Raw genomic sequence first — 24,181 nt, 5'->3', positions numbered from 1 at the left:
GGGAATTTAGCAAATCCCAGGAAAGCAAAAGGATATTGAAGGAGAAATCTCTATTGACTTTAAGTTCTGATTCATAGCAGAGGATAATTTCTTCTCTTCCCAGGATTGTTATTTTGGAAGTGAGCCAAGACAGTTAGAATTTCTAGAATGCGATAGGCCTGAGTGAGAGAGGCTTCCATACATATGGGAGGTAGAAGTGGGTTGGGGGGATATACGTGAAACTACCCCTACTTCCTGATATGCTAATGAAGCCAGAAAGCACTGATTCTCTGATAACTATTCACAATGCAACCTCTTCTACATCTTAGTTCCCAATTAGTTTCTATTCTATTTTTTAATTAATTTCTATAGTATAACAACATATCCTTATTAAATAAGTAACAAAGTTAAAAATTAAGGGTACTAAAAAAGCCTGTGCTAAAGAAACTCTGTTGTAAATCCCCTCGAAAAGCAAATGATTCTTTCCATTGTGAAATTGGTTCTTGATACACTGGGCCTGTGTGTTGTTATGATTGAGATTTTCCTACAATGAAGCACATCTATTCCAGTACTCTCACCGTTTTCTCCTTACCTTTTGTAGACCTGTAGTGAGAAGAGTACCAACTTGCATGACTATGGCATGCTGCTGCCCTGTGGAATTGACAAGTTCAGAGGGGTGGAGTTTGTTTGTTGCCCACTGGCCGACGAAAGTGACAATATTGACTCAGCAGACGCAGAGGAGGATGACTCGGATGTCTGGTGGGGTGGAGCAGATACAGACTATGCAGATGGGAGGTAAGGTGGCCTTTATGTTTGGTCTTTTGTAGGTGCCAGAACATCTAGCACATAGTTTTATTTCTTCTATAAATCTGTCTATCTTTCTGTTTCTCATTTAAATAATCTCTGCCCACTCCTATCAGATTTTGTTTTTATGGGAAAAAAATCTAACCATGAGGTTCTGTTCTGGTTATGGCCTACCATTTAATTTTAGTATAATTGATCAGGCATCACTGAGTTAATTTTAACTATTTTATTTCACTCTCAAGAGTTGGGATCAAAATTCCACTGATGTTATAATAGGTCACTGGTAGTACTACAGAGAATTGAGATCTGGGTGAACGACATGGCATTTTGTTTTGGTCTGTAATTTAGAAATTTGCAGGGGGGATTTAGGAATCATTTCATCACTCATTAGCTAAAACTGAATTTTTGTTAAGAAAGGTTTGGTTTTGTTTCTGTTATTGTGGGTTTTTGTTTTTCTTGGGTTTTTGTGTTTTGTCATCTTTTCCTATATAAATGAAGTCAGAGACAAACTTAAACATTTGCTAAAGTTCTTTAACTGGGAGGGACCTTCAAGATGGCGGAGGAGTAAGACGTGGAGATCACCTTCCGCCCCACAAATACATCAGAAATACATCTACATGTGGAACAACTCCTGGAGAACACCTACTGAATGCTGGCAGAAGACCTCAGACCTCCCAAAAGACAAGAAACTCCCCACATACCTGGGTAGGGCAAAAGAAAAAATTAAAAACAGAGACAAAAGAATAGGGACAGGACCTGCAGCTCAGGGAGGGAGCTGTGAAGAAGGAAACGTTTCCACACACTAGGAAGCCCCTTCATTGGCGGAGACGGGGGGTGGGTGGGGGAGAAGCTTCGGAGCCACGGAGGAGAGCACAAAAACAGGGGTGCAGGGGCAAAGCAGAGAGATTCCTGCACAGAGGATTGGTGCCAACCAGCACTCACCAGCCAGAGACGCTTGTCTGCCCAGGCGCCTGGGCAGGTGGGAGCTGGGAGCTGAGGCTCGGGCTTCGGAGGTCAGATCCCAGGGAGAGGACTGGGGTTGGCTGCGTGAACACAGCCTGAAGGGGGATAGTGTGCCACAGCTAGCCGGGAGGGAGCCCAGGAAAAAGTCTGGAAATACCTAAGAGGCAAGAGACCATTGTTTCAGGGTGTGCGAGGAGAGGGGACTCAGAGCACCGCCTAAACGAGCTCCACAGACGGGTGCGAGCCACAGCTATCAGCGCGAGCCACAGCTATCAGCGCGGACCACAGAGACGGGCATGAGATGCTAAGGCTGCTGCTACAGCCACCAAGAAGCCTGTGTGCAAGCACAGGTCACTCTCCACACCTCCCCTCCCGGGAGCCTGTGCAGCCCGCCACTGCCAGAGTCCCATGATCCAGGGACAACTTCCCTGGAAGAACACATGGCACGCCTTGGACTGGTGCAACGTCATGTCAGCCTCTGCCACTGCAGGCTCACCCCGCATTCTGTACCCCTCCTTCCCCCTGGCCTGAGTGAGCCAGACCCACTAATCAGCTGCTCCTGTAACCCCACCCTGTCTGGGCAGAGAACAGACGCCCTCAGGTGACCTACACTCAGAGGCAGGGCCAAATCCAAAGCTGAGCCCCGGGAGCTGTGAGAACAAAGAAGAGAAAGGGAAATCTCTCCCAGCAGCCTCAGGAGCAGCAGATTAAATCTCCACAATCAACTTGATTACCCTGCATCTATGGAATACCTGAATAGACAACAAATCATCCCAAAACGGAGGCAGTGGACTTTGGGAGCAACTATAAATGGGATCTACTTTCTGCATCTAATTTGTTTCTGGTTTTATGTTTATCTTAGTTTAGTATTTAGAGCTTATTATCATTGGTAGATTTGTCTATTGATTTGGTTGCCCTCTTCCTTTTGATTTTTTATATATATATATATATATATATATATATATGTTTTTTCTTTTTCTCTTTTTGCAAGCGTGTATGTGTATGCTTTTTTGTATGATTTTGTCTGTACAGCTTTGCTTTTACCATTTGTCCTAGGATTCTGTCTGTCCATTTTCTTTTCTTTTTTTTTTTTAAGTATAGTTTTTAGCCCTTGTTATCATTGGTGGATTTGTTTCTTAGTTTGGTTGCTCTCTTCTTTCTTACCTGTTTTTTTAATCTTTAATATATATATTTTTTATTTTAAGAACTTTATTTACTTTATTTTACTTTTTTCTTTCTTTCTTTATTCTTTTCTCTCCCTTTTCTTCTGAGCCGTGTGACTGACAGGGTCTTGGTGCTCTGGCTGGGTGTCAGGCCTGAGCCTCTAAGGTGGGAGAGGCAAGTTCATGACCTTGGTCCACCAGAGACCTCCCGGCTGCACATAATCGGCTGCACATAATATCAAACAGTGAAACCTCTCTCAGAGATCTCCATCTCAATGCTAAGACCCAGCTCCACTCAATGACCAGCAAGCTACAGTGCTCAACATCATATGGCAAACAACTAGCAAGACAGAACACAACCCCACCCAAAGAGAGGCTGCGTAAAATCATAATAAGGTCACAGACACCCCAAAACATACCACCGGAAGCCATTCTGCCTGCCAGAACGACACTATCCAGCCTCATCCACCAGAACACAGGCACCAGTCCCCTCCACCAGAAAAACAACACAACCCAATGAATCAGCCTTACACACTGAGGACAGACACCAAAAACAACGTGAACTACGAACCTGTAGCCTGCAAAAAGGAGACCCCGAACACAGTAAGTTAAGCGAAATGAGAAGACTGAGAAATACACAGCAGATGAAGGAGCAAGGTAAAAACCTATAAGACCAAAAAATGAAGAGGAAATAGGCAGCCTACCTGAAAAAGAATTCAGAGTAATGGTAGTAAATATGATCCAAAATATTGGAAATAGAATGGAGAAAATACAAGAAACATTTAACAAGGACCTAGAAGAACTAAAGAGTAAACAAACAATCATGAACAGCACAATAAATGAAATTAAAAATTCTCTAGAAGCAATCAGTAGCAGGATAACTGAGACAGAAAACGGATAGGTGACCTGGAGATAAAACAGTGGAAATAACTACTGCAGAGCAGAATAAAGAAAAAAGAATGAAAAGAGTTGAGGACAGTCTCAGAGACCTCTGGGACAACATTAAATGCACCAACATTCAAATTATAGGTGTCCCAGAAGAAGAAGAGAAAAAGAAAGGGACTGAGAAAATACTTGAAGAGATTATAGTAGAAAACTTCTCTAATATGATCAAGTGCAGGAAGTGCAAAGAGTACCACACAGGATAAATCCCAGGAGAAACACACCAAGACACATATTAATCAAACTATCAAAAATTAAATACAAAGAAAAAATATTAAAAGCAGCAAGGGAAAGGCAACAAATAACATACAAGATAATCCCCATAAGGTTAGCAGCTGATCTTTCAGCAGAAGAACTAGAAATAGAATTACCATACAACCCAGGAATCCCACTACTGGGCATATACCCTGAGAAAACCATAATTCAGAAAGTCATGTACCACAGCATTCATTGCAGCTCTATTTACAATAGCCAGGACATGGAAGCAACCTAAGTGTCCATCGACAGATGAATCGATAAAGAAGATGTGGCACATATATACAATGGAATATTACTCAGCCATAAAAAGAAACGAAATTGAGTTATTTGTAGTGAGGTGGATGGACCTAGAGTCTGTCATACAGAGTGAAGTAAGTCAGAAAGAGAAAAACAAATACCATATGCCCACACAAATATATATGGAATCTAAAAAAAAAAAAAAAAATGGTTCTGAAGAACCTAGGGACAGGACAGGAATAAAGACGCAGATGTAGAGAATTCACTTGAGGACACGGGGAGGGGGAAAGTTAATCTGGGATGAAGTGAGAGAGTGGCATGGACATATATACACAACCAAATATAAAATAGATATCTAGTGGGAAGCAGCCACATAGCACAGGTGCTTTGTGTCCACCTAGAGGGATGGGATACAAGGGTTGGGAGGTAGATACAAGAGGGAGGAGATATGGGGATATATGTATGTATATAGCTGATTCACTTTGTTATAAAGCAGAAACTATCACACCATTGTAAAGCAATTATATTCCATTGAAGATGTTAAAAAAAAGTTCTTTGTCTGGTTTTGTGATTTTTAAGAAATATATTTTCATCTTTTTTTCTTTGGAATCTTAATCCCGTAACTTATAGACTCTTTTTTTAATTAAAGGCAAACATTTATAGTCAGATCATAAAATTATAAAATCAGCAACTTTTGGTTAGAAAGGCCATCTGGTTCAGCCATCAGTTTCATCCTATCTCATCCCCCAAAGGTGATGATGACATATCACTTCACTTTTTCCTTCAGTATTTTCTCAGATGTTCCCTAGTGTTACAGATTTCCAAATAAAACATTAAATATGAACTTAAGACTTATAATAATTAATATAAAGTTTTCTGATTTTTATATAGTCAGGCACAGATTTTTTAATAACATTTTGTAGAATTTTAAAAATAATTTTACAGAAGTACAATCTATTTTACAAATATATAAGAATCTATGTACACTGAGGTACCCTAGTTTTCATTTCTTATGTTAATAATGCAGGCTTCTCTGGTGGCTCTTGCCCAATTTTATCATGACTCTCTTGTTTGTTAAGCTCTTTTGTGTTTCCTCTTTACGCGGTTTAGAAAAATTGAGTTTAATGTATCAAGCATAAAGCTAAACAAATTCTAAAGATCGGGAGAAAGAAATAAGGCATAAGTTAACTGAATGCTTACAATATTTCTTTATGTTTCTAAGAGATGAAAGTTAAATAGTATAAATTCTTCTTCTCCCGTGGCAGGAAACATCAGTGAGAGTAGGACTGGCCAGTGGGAAATCTTCTGAGCATTGCTTTCTGGTCCATGGCTGGTCCCCTCACCTGTGTTCCATGTGCCAGGTGTAGAAATGTCCATTGGTTTGAGTTTAATTGCCACTTTGTCTTAAAGTTGGAGTTGCTTACTTCTTATTATTTTTATAGCTTTTTCATATTATTCCTCAGTCATATCTGGATTTGAAAGTTTAAGGGTGACTTCTTGAAATGATTCTTGTCTTGTCACCGGGCCTCTTACTATATGATGCCAGTGCAATCAGTATTAAAAAGGAAATTTGAGGTTGTTCAGCCATTTTCTTTATTCCGGTCTGTTGGATACTTGATCACTTGTTACTGAATTGACTCTGTACTTAGTAAACAACCCAAATAATGGTGAGTAAACCAAGAAAGCTCCATGACTGCTGTTAAAATCATATGGAGCTAGCTGTGTACTTGTAACCCTGTATCAAGGTTAGTGACCCGCCATTCATGATGATTTATATACGAGGGACTTTTATAATTAAAAATGGGTATTTGTGCTTTACCCGAGAGTGAGAGACTTTTGTCAGGCCCTCCTCCACAATTAACATATTTTTTGTGTCTTTTAAAACCTACTTTTTATTGGGAATAGATTTCAATGTGTTTTGATCTTTTCCTCCTACACTTCTTCCAACTTACTGACCTAATTGAAAGCATTACTAACATCATATCTTATGAAATAGTTCCCAGTGGCCCTTTCTTTTCCTACACCCCGTCTCACCATTCCTGGTAAGAGACCCACAGGGCTTCCCATTCTGGCCTCAAGTCCCTCATTTATTTATTACCATCAGTCAGTAACTGTACCTTCTTTTATACCCATCTCTCTGGTTATGTGACTACTATATGCCTTCTTTGTTACAATCACCAAACTGTAGGGCACTATTATACTGTTCTTTAACACTTTTTTTTTCTTTTAATTTATTGCATTACCTATTATTCGGGCAACTACACAATTTATTATTCAAACCAAATTTGACACTAGGACCACAGTCTTAACTAAAGGACTTAGACAAAACCAGGTCATATGGTCACCTTGCCTATTTCTGTTTTCAGTTATATCACTGTTCAAATTGACATTCAGTTGAAATGTAGCTGGCTTTTCCTAGTCACCTTCATTTATGTGCCATTTCTGCTGTCTGCAACACAGTCATCCCTTGAACTCTGTCATCACTAAGAAATGCTGCACCTATAGGGTTTCCAGATTCGACAGTACTCTCTAAATATGATCTTCTGATCTTAGACCTACAACACTAGTTATGTCCTACTGATTTCACCCTTCCCTCATAATAATCACCTCCCCAATTCAGGCTTTTAGTCCATTATCCTCTTTCTTTTTTTGGTGCTTTCTGACCAGGATGGACCCAATGGATAACCGTTTTTACATATTCATTTGAATATCCTGGACTTATTGACACCCTTCACATTTTCTAAAGATATTTTCATCAGTCCTCCATATTTGGGAAAAATTAATTTCTCCCTTTAACTGCTTCTTAGTTTTCTAAGGTTGATGTATCATGTCATATAACCCCACCAGTTAATTCCATTTCTTATTCATGCTGTAACATCAGCTGGGATCTTAATGTTACTAGATACACCGAATTATCACTATTTGATGACCTATCACCTTCCATATAGCAATTGATCCAAGCCAACTCCATTCTCCTTGGTTCTTAGCATCACTCTCCTTCATGCTCCTCAAATGACCCCTTCACAGTCATCGGTCATCCATTGTGAATTTCTGCATCGTGGTACCTGCGATTGGGTAGGTGCTTGATACATGTTTGTTGAATAAACTAATGAATTTTCTCCTCTACCTCAACATCTCTTTCTACCTTCCTCCATCTCTTGGTTCCCCATCGTCCCTTTTATGATTATGTTACATCTACATACTTGATCACCTCCACTTCCTGTCTTGGATTTTTAAAAATTTATTCAAGATTATTTTTTAGAGTAATTTTAGGTTTACAGCAAAATTGAACAGAAGGTACAGAGATTTCCTGTATACCCCCTGCCCCAACACGTGCATAGCTTCCCCCATTGTCAATTTCGCCACCAGAGTGGTACATGTGTTAACAATCAGTGAACCTGCATTGACCCATCATTATCACCCAAAGTCCATAGCTCACTTTAGGGTTCACTTCTGATATTGGACAAATGGGTTTGGACAAATGTGTGATGACATGCATCTATCATTCTAAGTGTCATACAGAGTATTTTCACTAAAAATCCTCTGTGTTCCACCTATTCATTTCTCCCAACCTCCCAAACCCTGGCAACCACTGATTTTTTTTATTGTCTTCATAGTTTAACCTTTTCTGGAATATCATATAGTTGAAATTGTACAGTATGTAGCCCTTTCTTGTTGTGTTCTTCCACTTGCTAATAAGCATTTAAGGTTCCCCCGTGTCTTTTCATGGCTTGATAGCTCATTTCTTTTTAGTGAGGAGTAATATTCCATTGTCTGGGTCTACACAGTTTATTTATCCATTCACCTACTGAAGGACACCTTTGTTGCTTCCAAGTTTTGGCAATTATGAATAAACACCTGTGTGCAGGTTTTTGTGTGACTCTAAGTTTTCAACTCCTTTGGGTAAATATTAAGGAGCTCAGTTGCTGGATCACATGGTAAGAGTCTGTTTAGTTTTATAAGAAACCAACAAACTGTCTAACAAGTGGCTGTACCATTCTGCCTTCCCACCAGCAATGAATGAGAGCTTCTGTTGCTCCATACCCTTGCCAGCATTTGGTGTCATCCGTGTGCTGGATTTTGGCCATTCTAATAGGTGTGTAGTGGTATCTCATTGTTTTAATTTGCATTTCCCTGGTGATATATGATGTGAAGTATCTTTTCATATGTTTATTTGCCATCCACATATCCATTCTTTTATTTTCAATCTCCTTTGTCATTTGCTCCTTCACCTCTACCTGCAACCATGCTGTTTTCCTGAACTGCCACTTCCTGAGTTCAGACCATCATTTACCCCCTAGTAGACTAACTTCGCTGATTACTCCTTACTACATCAATGCCTTATTTTCTTCTGTTACCCTTGTACTTTCCTGTGTTCTTATAGGACCTTGACTTCTATTCCCATCCCTTGGAATTCATTCTTCTTGCCCCACAAGCCTTTGTTTACTCTTTTCCCAGGAATACTCCACGCCTTCGTAATGTTTCTATTCTGCATTTTCAATCCTATTGACACTTGCTGGGAAACAGTGATGGTTCCTGCTGTCTATAGAAAAGTGTAAATTCCCCAGAAGGGCATTTAGTGCTCTTATTACTTGGCTCCAGCCTGCATTTTAGCCTTACACTAAAATTTGGGGGTTTCATTTGCCTTAAATGAAACCCCAAACCCTTGGCCATTTCTTTCTCTGAGCTTTTGTTTTCACTTCTCTGCCCCTTTTGAAAATGGATTTCTTTTTTGTCAAATGGTGTTAATGTACCACAAAGACATTTGTCAATTCTAAGTTGCTACATCTTATCAGGACGTGTAAAATCCTATGTATTCTTTTTTAATAGGCAGTGTATTAGAGTTACTGCTAGATAGCTTTGACTTTTTTTTTTTTTTTTGGCTGCGTTGGATCTTCGTTGCTGCATGCGGGCTTTCTCTAGTTGCGGCGAGCGGGGGCTACTCGTAATTGCGGTGTGTGAGCTTCTCATTGCAGTGGCTTCTCTTGTTGCGGAGCACGGGCTCTAGGCACTTGGGCTCAGTAGTTGTGGCTCGCGGGCTGTAGAGTGCAGGCTCAGTAGTTGTGGTTCACGGGCTTAGTTGCTCCGCTGCATGTGGGATCTTCCCGGACCAGGGCTTGAACCCGTGTCCACTGTGCCACCAGGGAAGCCCAAATCCTATGTATTTTTTAATGCTCCCCCCAAAAGATACCTCCTTTACAAGTCTTCACTGACTTTTCCTTGAAATACTCTTTCTTCTCCTACCCTTGCTCTTCCTTTGTATTCTTTTATTTATACTGCGATTTCTCTTCCAATTAATTGTCATCATTTCTCCTTTTATCTGCTAGGATTCAAGCTGCAAATTATGTACAGATATATTTTGCACATTGGTCTTTAAGAAATATTGGCCAAATTGAATTGCTTATTTTTTAAAAATTTCTCATAGCTTTTGGTAATGATTTTGTGGTCCATAAATGGATGTTACAGAATCTCTTGTGTTTTAGCTCAGATCTATCCCATAGAAATATAATATGAGCCACATAATGTACTTCTTACACTTTCTAATAGCCACTGTCAAAATAGTAAAAAGAAACTTGTGAATTAATTTTAATAACATTTTATTTAATCCAATATATTCAAAATATTATTTCAACATGTAACCAATATGAAATAGTTATCTACGAGATACTTCACAATCTTTTTCGTTTGTTTCTTTTATACAAGGTCCTCAAAGTTAGCACATATTTTACACCTACAGACCATCTCATTGTCATTTGTCACATTTCATGTGCTCAGTAGTCACACGTAGCTAGTGGTATTGGTCATTTGGTCATTGTAGCTCTAGATACTTAAAATTTCTAATCACTCTTTATTTTCCATTCAGACGAAAGGTTTATACACCCAGTAATACATTCTAAGGTTGAACTAGGAATTTTTATTTTTTTTTGTAACTTGATTTTTTAAGATTCAAAGACATACAGAGGGCCAACAGGCACATGAAAAGATACTCAACATTGATAATTATCAGAGAAATGCAAATCAAAACTACAATAACGTATCACCTCACACCAGTCAGAATGGCCATCATTAAAAAGTCTACAAATAATAAATGCTGGAGAGAGTGTGGATAAAAGGAAACCCTCCTACACTGTTGGTTGGAATGTAAACTGGTGCAGCCACTCTGGAAAACAGTATGGAGGTTCCTTTAAAAACTAAAAGTAAAACTACCATACGATCCAGCAGTCCCACTCCTGGGTATATATCCAGAGAAAACTTTAATTTGAAAAGATACATGCACCCCCAGTATTCACTGAAGCACTATTTACGATAGCCAAGACATTTGAGCAACCTAAATGTCCCTCAACAGATGAATGGATAAAGAAGATGTGGTGTGTGTGTGTATGTGTGTGTGTGTATATATATATATCCACATATATATATGTGGATATATATATACATAAATATATACACACAATAGAATTTTACTCAGTTATAAAAAAGAATGAAATAATGCCATTTGCAGCAACATGGGTGGACCCAGAGATTATCATACTTAGTGGAGTAAGTTAGATAGAGAATGACGGATATCATATGATATCACTTACATGTGGAATCTAAATTATGTTACAAATAAACTTATTTACAAAACAAACAGACTCGCAGACATAGAAAACAAACTTATGGTTACCAAAGGGGAAAGGGAAGAGAGGGATAATTTGGGATTAGCAAATACAAACAACTGTGTATAAAATATCAATAGATAAACAACAAGGTCCTACTGTATAGCACAGGGAATGATATTCAATATCTTGTAATAATAGAAAAGAATATGAAAAAGAATATACATATGTATAGCAATCACTTTGCTGTACACTAGAAACTAACACATTGTAAATCAACTATATTTCAGTTTTCAAAATAAAATTAAAAAAAAAAGAAAGATAAATTAGAACTGGAAAAAAAAAGTAAAAGAATTGTTTTGAACTTAATGTAGTTAGGATATCAGGTCACTTGCATCACTTCATTTTGGAACGTGTTTTTCTGTTAGCCCTGCAGGCATGTATGCCTTCTTTCTCATCTGGCAAAGCAGAGCGAGAGAGGTATTGCATCACTGACCCACACACAAGCTGGGCTCCTGCCGCTGGTGGCTGCCTGGTTCCAGGAACAAGCCTGCCTTGTGACACTGGAAATGTACAATCAGAGTAAGAATTTATTTAACACATCCTGCTTGAGAGGTCCTTAGGGGACACTATATGACACGTCTTGAAGAGGGGAAAAGAAAGGGGAACTCTGCTCCTCCAAAATGAAATTTGATCCACAGCTTAATGCACTTTGTTGATTGGTAGGTAATGAGATTGCTTTTTGAAGGAGATGAGTGTTTTCCCATTGGTAATGAGGCATTTAGAGAAACATTCTTTGTAGGATGAGCTCTGTTTTATGACCTCTTTGAAAAAGAGGTAAGTCTTTTAAAAGATTGAGTAGAAACAAATCAGTCACTGTTCCCAAAATTTATTTGTAAATAACTCAGTATTTATTTCTCCGGTATTGTAGTGATTAAGTTCTCAGGCCACCTCAAAATACCTAGTTAAGTGATCAGTAATGCAACTTACTTATGCTAATAGTATACAGATTCCAGCCACCTTGGGTAAGAATTTTTCCATGGGAAAATTCATTGGAAAACTAATGTGTAAAGACTAATCACATATCCAGTCTAACCTTGGGAGTGAGGGCCTGGAGGGTGAGTTCTCCCCCACCTGGAACTGCAAAATCTGACTGAAACCACATAATCCACAGAGGATGATGAATTTGTAGCGAAATGACTTAAAGGAAGACCCTCTAATTCTTTTATAACAACACTGCCTCTAGGGAGTATGTCCTTACATTTTTTTCAAAACAGAATCTCTAAGGATACAGTTTTGTGTTTTTAGAGTTGCAGGCATTAGTGAGAAAGTGCTCACAGGTAACCTGATATATCTTCCTGGATAATTAGATGATATATTTTTCTTTTTCCTTTTAATTAAAATAAAAGTCATTAAGATAGATCCAGACGAGTGATTGCTTGTGACCACATCTCACCATGCGCTTCTTTAAAGGCTGTATTTTGTAGCTCAGGAGAGTTTTCTTTAGTTGATGAAGGTTTCCTCAGTAGTGTGTGCGCATGTGTGTGTACATGCATGTGTGTACACATGGGAACATGTAATACCTTGTGATGCTCACTGAGCCCAGTCAGCTGAATCAGTTCTGGCGTTTGCCTTGCCCTGCACTGTACTTGAAAAGCCAGTCCACTATCACTGACTCTCTGGGTACAGTGGGCCCTTTTTATTATTATAGTTTTTTTTATATTTTTAAATTACTTTATAGATGATTTACAAAAACAAGAATAAAGGGATGGTAAGAAATAACTTCATTTAGAAATTTTAATAAGAATTAATATAGTGAATATCTTAATTTAAATTAAAATTTAAATACAGTTAAGCCAGGGACTTCCCTGGCAGTCCAGTGGTTAAGACTTCACCTTCCAATGCAGGCGGTGCGGGTTCAATCCCTGGTCAGGGAGCTAAGATCCCACATGCCCCGCGGCCAAAAAACCAAAACATAAAACAGAAGCAATATTGTAACAAATTCAATAAAGACTTTAAAAATGGTCCACATCAAAATAAATAAATAAATACAGTTAAGCCAGATTTTTATTTCATCTTTTCCTGGTTTTGAAGGTAAGGATTTCTGAAACGGGCAATATCCTTTGAATAAAACTAGCAGCTAATCATCTGCCATGCATGAACCCGAACTGTAACCACCTTACAAATACTGATTCCAGGTTCAAATACACCTCTGTTCAGTTCTAGCCTCGTACTTCTTGGTCGTTTTCTTGCACTTGCATTTTCCCTTGATAATTGTAAAAATAAAAATCAATACTTCAAAAACTTTAAGAGCTCGTAATTTTGTTGAAGAGAAAACAACTATCTTCTGTCCATAATTGCAAAATATTTTCAAGTTTGGATTTATAAACACCCATGAGAATCATTAATCCAGTCCTTTTTTTATTCATTTTACATTTGTTCTTTACTTCTCATTGCTTTTTAGATACTCCTGCATTTGGTATTTGTCTCCTTATAAAGTATATCAAAAATATTCTGTTTCACAAACATCATAAAATTTGTTGCACATACATTACAAAGGAGGAAAGAATACTGTCACACATGTTTTTAGCAATTTTAGCAATAGTTTCTGCTTTTGTTGCAAAATACTGAATGATGTCATCCAATGACTAACTGGATGAGAATACCATATTTTCTTTTTGTTCTTAAAAATGCATTGCTCACTTTGCAGTTCTTGAGCTTGAGAAAATTCATCTAGGACATCATCATCTGAAGACTCATGGTCTGAGGTTTTGCTTATGTGATCAATTTTAGTCATCTTCTGATTTGTTTAATAATTGTGAAATATCTCCTGTCCATTTTCTCCTATTTGCCAATGCAGAAAATGAAAATTTTTGATTTTCACTTGTATTCAGGGAATGTCTCTAGATTTATTTTATTCCTTCTTGAAAGATGATGCAGTATTTGGGGAATACAGTAATAAAACTGTGACAATTCCCCTCTTGCATCATCCTTCTAGGCAATTCCTTCATTCTTTTATTTTCATGTTATCTGGTCTTCCTTAACACAGTGGGAAATAATTAGTAGGTAATGATGAAATAATTCTTGGGATGATAAAAATAAGAAAATTGCAGAAAAAGAAGTCTTAAGCATCAAAAAAAATTCCAGTTGAGTGATATGGTAATTACAAGATAGAATGAGTTTTATTCCATTTGAAAAAAATATTTTAAGAAAAAATACTTTAAGAAAGTGTAAAAATTAGAATTATTGACCCTTAGAAGTAGATACAACTGCTCAAAATGAAACTTAAAATGTAAAATTGTGTCCAGTGGACCCTGGTGGTATTCCAAGGGTCATCAGGAGTTTACATTTATTATGAGACCTGTGTGACTTTATTAAACACTTGACCTAATTTTCTACAAGCTAGGTACTCAACAAATACTTGAGTTGAATTGAATTGACATTCAGGCTAAACGCATACACAGACATAATTGGTATCTCAAGGTTAAGGTAATGGGGCTTTAAAACAAAAGCTACCAAGGAATATCATTGCAGACATGCAAGAATTAAGTGAAATTGCATCAGGAGTCTCTAAAGCTAGAAATATTGGGGAAAAAAATACTAGGGCCTTTAGGAACATTTATTAGAACCGCTTAGCACCCTTACTGTAGTTACTAATAGAATCTCTTTCCATTGCTTCAAAAAGTAAAATAAAATAGAATAAAATGAAATGAAATTGGAGTTGTAAGATTCATCTTTATTTGAACTTTTGGATAAAAGTCCATTCTTAAAGTGGCTTTCTTATTTGAACGAGCAAGCATTTTTTGTTCCTTAGTGTCAAATTGGAGCTCTTTATTGAAAACATCAGTAGGCAAAAATTTCAGGAAGTACAAATTATAGTCATGAGACCATCTCACCTCCCTTAGCTGTTGGCAAGCATTGTGTGATTTTAAAAATGAGTAAACAAACATTGGTTTACAGCAATGGTTGTCAACTGGGGGCGATTTTGATGCCCAAGGAACCTTTGGAAATACCTGCGGACATTTTTAATTGTCTCAATTAGGGGGGTGGATGTTCCTGGCATTTGGTGGGTAGAGACCAGGGATACTGCTCAGCATCCGAAATACACAGGACAGCCCCACAGCAAAGAAATGTTCGTAGAGCTGAGGTTGAGAAACTGGTTTAGAGGTTTCTTTAGTACGGGAAAGCTAGGGATATTATTCTTTTAAAAAACAAAAAAACACAACTCCCATTCCAAGCTTTTGCCTCACCCTGATCTCCTATGGACAGAAAAGCAAACACCCCAGGAGTCTGCCTCTTGAATGCAGCTTTTGTGCACATGGACATGTTTGAGGTCAAAATAAACCTTTCAGACATAACTGCATCCAGAGCTTAAAATGTGCTCAAATACAGTGGATGATTAAGTCTTCTTATTTGCACTCAGTTACTTCATTAATTCTAATCATTATGTCAATTCTTTTTTTCCTTTTATTAGTGTCACTACTGTCCATTTTGACTACACTAATATCAGCATACTTTCTGGGACAAAATGATCATGTTTTGAAATATTTGATGTATTTAGAGTCCTGAAAAACTAACTCCATTTAAAATATTTTCCCTTACATCTAATTAGAAAAATGTTTAAAGTATGATAATTTTTTAAAAGGAGTTGGGTCAAGGAAAATCACCTATAATTTGACTTTATTGTAAGTTTTATGTTTCTATTTGTTCTTGTTTTTATTTAGTTCTGTTTGAAATAGAAACTTTTCATTTTTAAAATAATATTTTTAAATATTTTAAAATACATTTATAATTTTCATATTTACACCCTTTAATTATATATATTCCTTCAGAATTTATTCATCCATATCTTTATTGTCAGACATTTTTTGCTTCCTTTTTTTACGTTATAGAAGCCAAGCTTTTGAATTCCTTAATGAGTCTAGATTTTCCTCTCATATTATATAATATTATAATTGCTTTAAAGTACTTTTCCAAAAATAGGACAACTGGGTTAAAAGATATGAATGTTTTGAGAGGACTTAAAGCTTATCTAAATGTTTATGCCCATTTACAGTGAGATATGGACAGCAGGTGGATTTATTTTGTCGTTGCATACTTACCAGTACTGGATTTTTACTGTTAATAATAACATGTTCCTTCCACATACTGTCAAGTTTTCAGGCTTTTCTAGACTATGAGTGTCATGACGGCATGGACTAAATTTTATTGCCTTCTTATATCCTTGTCTGTGGGCAAGTAATAATAATCGTAATAGATATTATGTAATCTTGCTATGTGCAAACCAGTGTTCTGAACACCTAGCATATATTAACCTGTCTAATGTTCACTGCTTTTTAATATCTATTAGTTTCTTGTAGAATGATTTAATGAATGTTATTTGGGCTTTTCCAAAACTAGGAATAGATTTGTGCTGATTTATCTATTCTTGAGGATTTACATTTTTTTTTTCTTCTGCCAAATAAATATTACAGGTATTTCAGGTGTAAAATTCAACAGAAGCCTTCTGTTGATTCTCATTCCATTAATTCCACATTAAAGAAATATCATTAATGATCTGCACTTTTGCCATTCAACTAAATTTCTTGCATTCTACCTTGAGCACATATAAATTATAATTTTAAGAATGATTAATTTATTCACTTTTGATTTAAAAAGTTTCAGACTAATAAATAATTTTGATTGAATAATTCATACTGGAGAGAAGTTAAAAATGTTTGATGTTTACTGATAGTATGGTGTACGTTGGTTCCATGTTTAATCTGCGCTAGTTTCGAGCCTTCCATGGGGGAAGCGGGGGCTGGGAGTATGTATAGTCTCAAGCTTTAGATTAGTTTAATATTTACGATGGGAAATGTGAAAAATATATATATATATACGTTGTGTCACATGCCTAGAAAAAGGCCAGAACCTGCAGAGGGCTAACTTAGGGTACCTAAAATAAGCGAGCTATTTCTCTTCAAGTTCTTGCCTTTTACTTATTTGTTTACTGGGGGCGTGGAGGGAGGGGGAGGGGGAGATTAATGGAGGGACAGAGAATTTATAGACTCTACTTCTAGGTTAGTAGAGGTCTCTTCAATCTGATTCCCTTTAAAAGGAGAAGCATCTTATTTCTCTGTAAAATGTTCCACAGAGATATGTCTATTTTATAAAGAATGGGATTGTTATGAACGGAGAGAAATATACATTAAAATTAACATCTCCCTTTGGTCAATAGCTAGGCCATTTTAATGTTGTTATTGATGTTTTCAGTTGGTTTGGTCACATTATTAGAATCAAATAAGGTAGAGATGGAGCTGATAATATAGCTTGTGAGCCCATCATGTTAAAACTGACTATGGAGGGGGAAATGATAGTCCAGTAACCCCAACCCAAGGTAACATGTCAAAGTATAAAACATAATGATGGTAAGCTTACTTTGAATTGAGGACAGTTGTGTTCATGGCTGCATTTGAAGCTGTTAATGGAGTTCTAATGTAAATAACAGGAATATGATTTCATGGTGTCTTGATCTATCTTTCCTGTAAGAATATGTGGCACGTGAAATACGTTGACCTAGACACAACCACTGGGAGTGTTTTATTGTACCCGCTACATGAGCACGATTATGAGATTTTTTAAAAATCCATTTATTAAGCCCTCTAGGGACCTGGGACTCACTCACCTTTGCTCCAGAAGCAGAGAGAATTGCTAATAACACTGGGTACAGACCATTTCCAGTCATTTCCCAGAAACTTGAGCAGAGACCGACACAAGCTGATGCTCGAACATAAGGGATAAAATATTGATCATGGTCACTATTTCAGTCAGCATAAAAAGCTCTTATTAAGGCTTGATTTGTGGGTGGCACAGTGCTAGATATAGTTGAAAGTCAATTTAACTATGGTCTGTGTGCTCCAAGAACTTTTTCTCAGAAAATAATCACCAGAGGGTAGCGTGGAGAGTGCATTTCACAAACACGTTATTTGTGGTTTGTGAGAAGTTGTCATTGAATCATGGAGTAAGTTATGCCCATGTTGTCTTCCAGTTACCTTGGGATGTGGAAACATTCATAGCCTTACCTGATCTCAGGCTGTTGTGAGAATGTGTCTGTTAGTGGATCAGTACTTTGTCTTTAAAATTGGTTCTGAGAAAGAGAGGGAGAGAGAGGCTTAATTTGGCTTTATATCTTATTTGGATGTCTAGAGTTAAAATTCTTTGAATATATAATCTTTCAGCTGCTTTACTGCCTTGCATTTTGAGAAGGTGGTAGTAAGTGCTGACAGGGGGAAAAAACTAACAACTTTGGAAGAGGGTCACAAAGTGAATCATGCAAATGATACATTACAGCCTTAAATCTTTGCCAGTGGATGAGTCAAGAAAGACTAGATTTGATGAAACAGTCTGTGGCTTTGAGAAATGACTGTCACAGTGATGGGTTGGCAGCATCTAGCACTGTTTGAGGCTGTAACTGTATCACTGAGTCTTGTACTGAAATATGGAAACTAATTTGAAAATGATGAATAGGAGAGAGGCAGAAGCTTGCATTTTCTCTTGAGGAAACTGGCTGCCAGCTCTGAGGTCTTACTAAAAATGCTGAATTTCTGTATTGAATAATCTTGGACCGCATGTATGTCAAAAACAAAAGCCTTTAATAACCTTAACTAGATTATAGATGTTTGGCCAAACCAGTGGGGTTTGTTTTGGTTTCTAAGCAGGTGATGGCTGGAAGAGGAGATACCTTTGAAGTTCAGGGTTGGGTTGCTGCCATCCCAGCTACATCTGGCAGTGATCACTGTGCTTACTGGGACCTAATGGCGCAAGCTGCCCCAGTAACCAGATGTCACTGAATGAGAAGTGCTGGGGAATGATTCATTTGTAAAAGTTATTTGAATAGTTGGATTATTCGGTGCTGAGAATTTTATGCCTTTGAGGCATGGACGGTTTCTTTTTATCCTCCCAATGTATTTATTTTAATTTTTAAAATTTTTAAGATTTTTATACAAGTTTTAAAGGTTACTTTCCATTTACCGTTATTACAAAATATTGGCTATATTCCTTGTATTGTATAATACATCCTTGCACCTACCTTACACTCAATAGTTGGTGCCTCTCACTCCCTAAGCCTTATATTTCCCCTCCCCGCTTCCCTCTCTCCACTGGTAACCAGTAGTCTGTTCTCTATATCTGTGAGTCTACTTCCTTTTTCCTGTTGTATTTTGTAGATTCTCATGTCATACAGTATTTGTTTTTATCTGTCTGACTTATTTCACTTAGCATAATGCCCTCCAAGTCCATCCATATTGCTGCAGATGGCAATTTTTTTTCTTTTTATGGCTAAGTAGTATCCCATTGTTTGTGTGTGTGTGTGTGTGTGTGTGTGTGTGTATACACATATATATCACATCTTCTTTATCCTTTCACTGTTGATGGACACTTAGGTTGCTCCCATATCTTGGCAAGTATAAATAACGCTACTATGAACATTGGGGTACGTGTATCTTTTTGAATTGGTAATCAAAACACTATGGTACTGGCACAGAAATAGACACATAGATCGATGGAAAAGGAAAGCGAGCCCAGAAATAAACCCACATACTTACGGTCAAGTAATCTACAACAAAGGAGGCAAGAATACACCATGGAAAAAAGATAGTCTTTTTAATAAATGGTGCTGGGAAAACTGGATAGCTACATGTCAAAGAATTAGAACATTCTCTACCACCATTTACAAAAATAAACTCAAAATGGATTATAGACCTAAATGTAAGACCGGATACTATAAAACTCCTAGAGGTAAACATAGGTGGAACACTCTTTGACATAAATCACAGCAATATTTTTTTGGATCCATCTCCTAAAGCAAAAAATTAAAGCAAAAATAAACAAATGGGACCTAATTAAACTTAAAGGAAAGGAAACCGTAGACAAAGCAAAAAGACAACCTACTGAATGGGGGAAAATATTTGCAGATTGTATGACAAATAAGGAATTAATATCCAACTTATATAAACAGCTCATACAACTCAGAAAACCAAACAACCTGATTAAAAAATGGGCAGAAGAACTGAATAGACATTTTTCCAAAGAGGAAATGCAGATGGCCAGCAGGCACATGAAAAGATGCTCAACATCACTAATCATCAGGGAAATGCAAATCAAAACCACAATGAGATATCATCTCACACCTGTCAGAATGGCCATTATCAAAAAGAACACAAAGAGCAAATGTTGGTGAAGATGTGGAGAAAAGGGCACCCTCTTGCACTGTTGATGAGAATGTAAATTGACGCAGCCACTGTGGAAAACAGTATGGAGGTTTCTCAAAAAACTAAAAATAGAACTACCATATGACCTAGCAGTTCCACTTCTGGGTATATATCCTCCCAATGTCTTTTAATTAAACTATCCAGATTTCCTGGATTACAAAACAGTAGAAGAGAAAGAAAATACCAATCCTTATGATTATGACAGATTTCTGGCAGTAGTAACCCCCAAACACTAATTCTTTGCTAAAACCAACATTTGGATTTTATTATCTTCAGTGTAGAACCCCTAGTTTAGATGGGATTCACCATTGTTCATGTCTAGGGGGCCCTTAAAGTTATGTATTTTTTTGTGTGTTTTCTTTTGGCCTCAAGATCCACATAACAGCATATTATGCCTAGAAATGTTTCCTTCACTTGAGCCATGTGGCTCATCAAATCCCTGGTAACTAACAATTGCATGTTGGAACTTTATCTTGAACTTAGTTACATGTAAGTCGGCTTCTGGGAGCCCTAAAATAGAAGTACATGAGGTTTCCCCCACTCCATCTAAACTAGTACCAAGACCCCATTCACAAAGAACTTAGCGAAACTTTCATAACCCTGTGTTTATTTTGGAAGGAAGTCAATCATATGGAAAATAATTTCCAGATACAGTTGGCCCTCCATATTCACGATTCTGCATCTAATGCTTCAACCAACCGTGAATCAGAAATATTCACACAAAAAAGTTGTTTTCAGGAAGTTCCCAAAAAACAAAACGAATTTGCTGTGCACCAGCAACTATTTACATAGCACTTACTTAGTACTTATAACTGTTTACATGGTATTAGGTATTAAAAGTAATCTGCAGATGACTTAAAGTATAACAGAATTAGAAATGAAGAAGGAGAAGTAACAACTGACACTGCAGAAATACAAAGGATCATGAGACATTACTACAAGCAACTATATGCCAATAAAATGGACAACCTGGAAGAAATGGACACATTCTTAGAAAAGCACAACCTTCTAAGACTGATCCAGGAAGAAATAGAAAATATAAACAGACCAATCACAAGGACTGAAATTGAAACTGTGATTAAAAATCACAATGCAAATCAAGCCCAGGACCAGATGGCTTCACAGGCGAATTCTATCAAACATTTAGAGAAGAGCTAATACCCAACCTTCTCAAACTCTTCCAGAATATAGCAGAGGGAGGAACACTCCCAAACTCATTCTATGAGGCCACTATCACCCTGATACCAAAACCAGACAAAGATGTCACAAAGAAAGAAAACTACAGGCCAATATCACTGATGAACATAGATGCAAAAATCCTCAACAAAATACTAGCAAACAGAATCTAACAGCACATTAAAAGGATCATACACCATGATCAAGTGGGGTTTATCCCAGGAATGCAAGGATTCTTCAATATATGCAAATCAATCAATAAGATACACCATATTACCAAATGGAAGAATAAAAACCATACGATCGTCTCAATAGATGCAGAAAAAGCTTTTGACAAAATTCAACACATATTTATGAGAAAAACCCTCCAGAAAGTAGGCATAGAGGGAACTTTTCTCAGAATAATAAAGGCTATATATGACAAACCCACAGCCAACATTGTTCTCAATGGTGAAAAACTGAAACCATTTCCACTAAGATCAGGAACAAGACAAGGTTGCCCACTCTCAGCACTATTATTCAACATAGTTTTGGAAGTTTTAGACTCAGCAATCAGAAAAGAAAAAGAAATGAAAGGAATCCAGGGGCTTCCCTGGTGATGCAGTGGTTGAGAGTCTGCCTGCCGATGCAGGGGACATGGGTTCGTGCCCTGGTCTGGGAAGATTCCACATGCTGTGGAGCGGCTAGGCCTGTGAGCCATGGCTGCTGATCCTGCGTGTCCGGAGCCTGTGCTCTGCAATGGGAGAGGCCAAGGCAGTGAGAGGCCCGCGTACCACCAAAGGAAAAAAAAAAAAAAAAAAAAAGGAATCAAAATCAAAAAAGAAAAAGTAAAACTGTCACTATTTGCAGATGACATGATACTATACATAGAGAATCCTAAAGATGCTACTAGAGCTAATCAATGAATTTGGTAGAGTAGCAGGATGCACAAGTAAGGCACAGAAATCTCTTGCATTCCTATACCCTAATGATGAAAAATCTGAAAGAGAAATTAAGGAAATACTCCCATTTACCACTGCAACAAAAAGAATAAAATACCTAGGAATAAACCTACCTAAGAAGATGAAAGACTTGTATGCAGAAAACTACAAGACACTGATGAAAGAAATTAAAGATGATACAAACAGATGGAGAGATATACCATGTTCGTGGATTGGAAGAATCAACATTGCGAAAATGACTCTACTACCCAAAGCAATCTACAGATTCAATGCAATCCTTATCAAACTACCAATGGCATTTTTCATAGAACTAGAACAACAAATTTCACAATTTGTATGGAAACACAAAAGACCCCAAATAGCCAAAAGAATCTCGAGAAAGAAAAACGGAGCTGGAGGAATCAGGCTCCCTGACTTCAGTCTATACTACAAAGCTACAGTAATCAGGACAGTATGGTACTGGTACAAAAACAGAAATATAGATCAATGGAACAGGATAGAAAGCCCAGAGATAAACCCACACACATATGGCCACCTCATCTTTGATAAAGGAGGCAAGAGTATACAATGGAGAAAAGACAGCCTCTTCAATAAGTGGTGCTGGGAAAACTGGACAGCTAGCTACATGTAAAAGAATGAAAGTAGAACACATCCTCACACCATACACAAAAATAAACTCAAAATGTATTAAAGACCTAAATGTAAGGCCAGACACTATCAAACTATTAGAGGAAAACATAGGCAGAACACTCTGTGACATAAATCACAGCAAGATCATTTTTGACCCACCTCCTACAGAAATGGAAATAAAAACAAAAGTAAACAAATGGGACCTAATGAAACTTAAAAGCTTTTGCGCAGCAAAGGAAACCATAAAGAAGACCAAAAGACAACCCTCAGAATGGGAGAAAATATTTGCAAATGAAGCAACTGACAAAGGATTAATCTCCAAAATTTATAAGCAGCTCATGCAGCTTAATAACAAAAGAACAAACAACCCAATCCAAAAATGGGCAGAAGACCTAAATAGACATTTCTCCAAAGAAGATATACAGAGTGCCAACAAACACATGAAAGAATGCTCAACATCACTAATCATTAGAGAAATGCAAATCAAAACTACAATGAGATATCATCTCACACCAGTCAGAATGGCCATCATCAAAAAATCTAGAGACAATAAATGCTGGAGAGGGTGTGGAGAAAAGGGAACCCTCTTACACTGTTGGTGGGAATGTAAATTGATACAGCCACTGTGGAGAACAGTATGGAGGTTCCTTAAAAAGCTACAAATAGAACTACCATATGACCCAGCAATCCTAGTACTGGGCATATACCCTGAGAAAACCATAATTCAAAAAGAGTCATGTACCAAAATGTTCATTGCAGCTCTATTTACAATAGCCCAGAGATGGAAACAACCTAAGTGTCCATCATCGGATGAATGGATAAAGAAGATGTGGCACATATATACAATGGAATATTACTCAGCCATAAAAAGAGACGAAATTGAGCTATTTGTAATGAGGTGGATAGACCTAGAGTCTGTCATACAGAGTGAAGTAAGTCAGAAAGAGAGAGACAAATACCGTATGCTAACACATATATATGGAATTTAAAAAAAAAATGTCATGAAAAACCTAGGGGTGAAACAGGAATAAAGACACAGACTTAGTAGAGAATGGACTTGAGGCTATGGGGAGGGGGAAGGGTAAACTGTGACAAAGCGATAAAGAGGCATGGACATATATACACTACCAAACGTAAGGCAGTTAGCTAGTGGGAAGCAGCCGCATAGCACAGGGAGATCAGCTCGGTGCTTTGTGACCGCCTGGAGGGGTGGGATAGGGAGGGTGGGAGGGAGGGAGACG

The 24,181-nt window shown here is 37.5% G+C and overlaps 1 protein-coding gene across 6 annotated transcripts in view; it reads left to right on the top strand.

Annotated features, from left to right (window-relative positions):
• Positions 1-24,181, top strand: part of APP (amyloid beta precursor protein) — a 276,610-nt gene that overhangs the window by 113,179 nt on the left and 139,250 nt on the right. For all 6 annotated transcript variants that reach the window (XM_033855992.2, XM_033855991.2, XM_033855990.2 and 3 more), the window contains exon 5: positions 581-774. In XM_033855992.2, coding sequence (XP_033711883.1) covers positions 581-774 — 194 coding nt within the window. The remainder of the gene's footprint in view (positions 1-580; positions 775-24,181) is intronic.

Source organism: Tursiops truncatus, chromosome 4 (genome assembly GCF_011762595.2).
Source record: "Tursiops truncatus isolate mTurTru1 chromosome 4, mTurTru1.mat.Y, whole genome shotgun sequence".
Taxonomy (NCBI): Eukaryota; Metazoa; Chordata; class Mammalia; order Artiodactyla; family Delphinidae; genus Tursiops; species Tursiops truncatus.
This window is presented reverse-complemented; position numbering and strand designations above follow the sequence as displayed.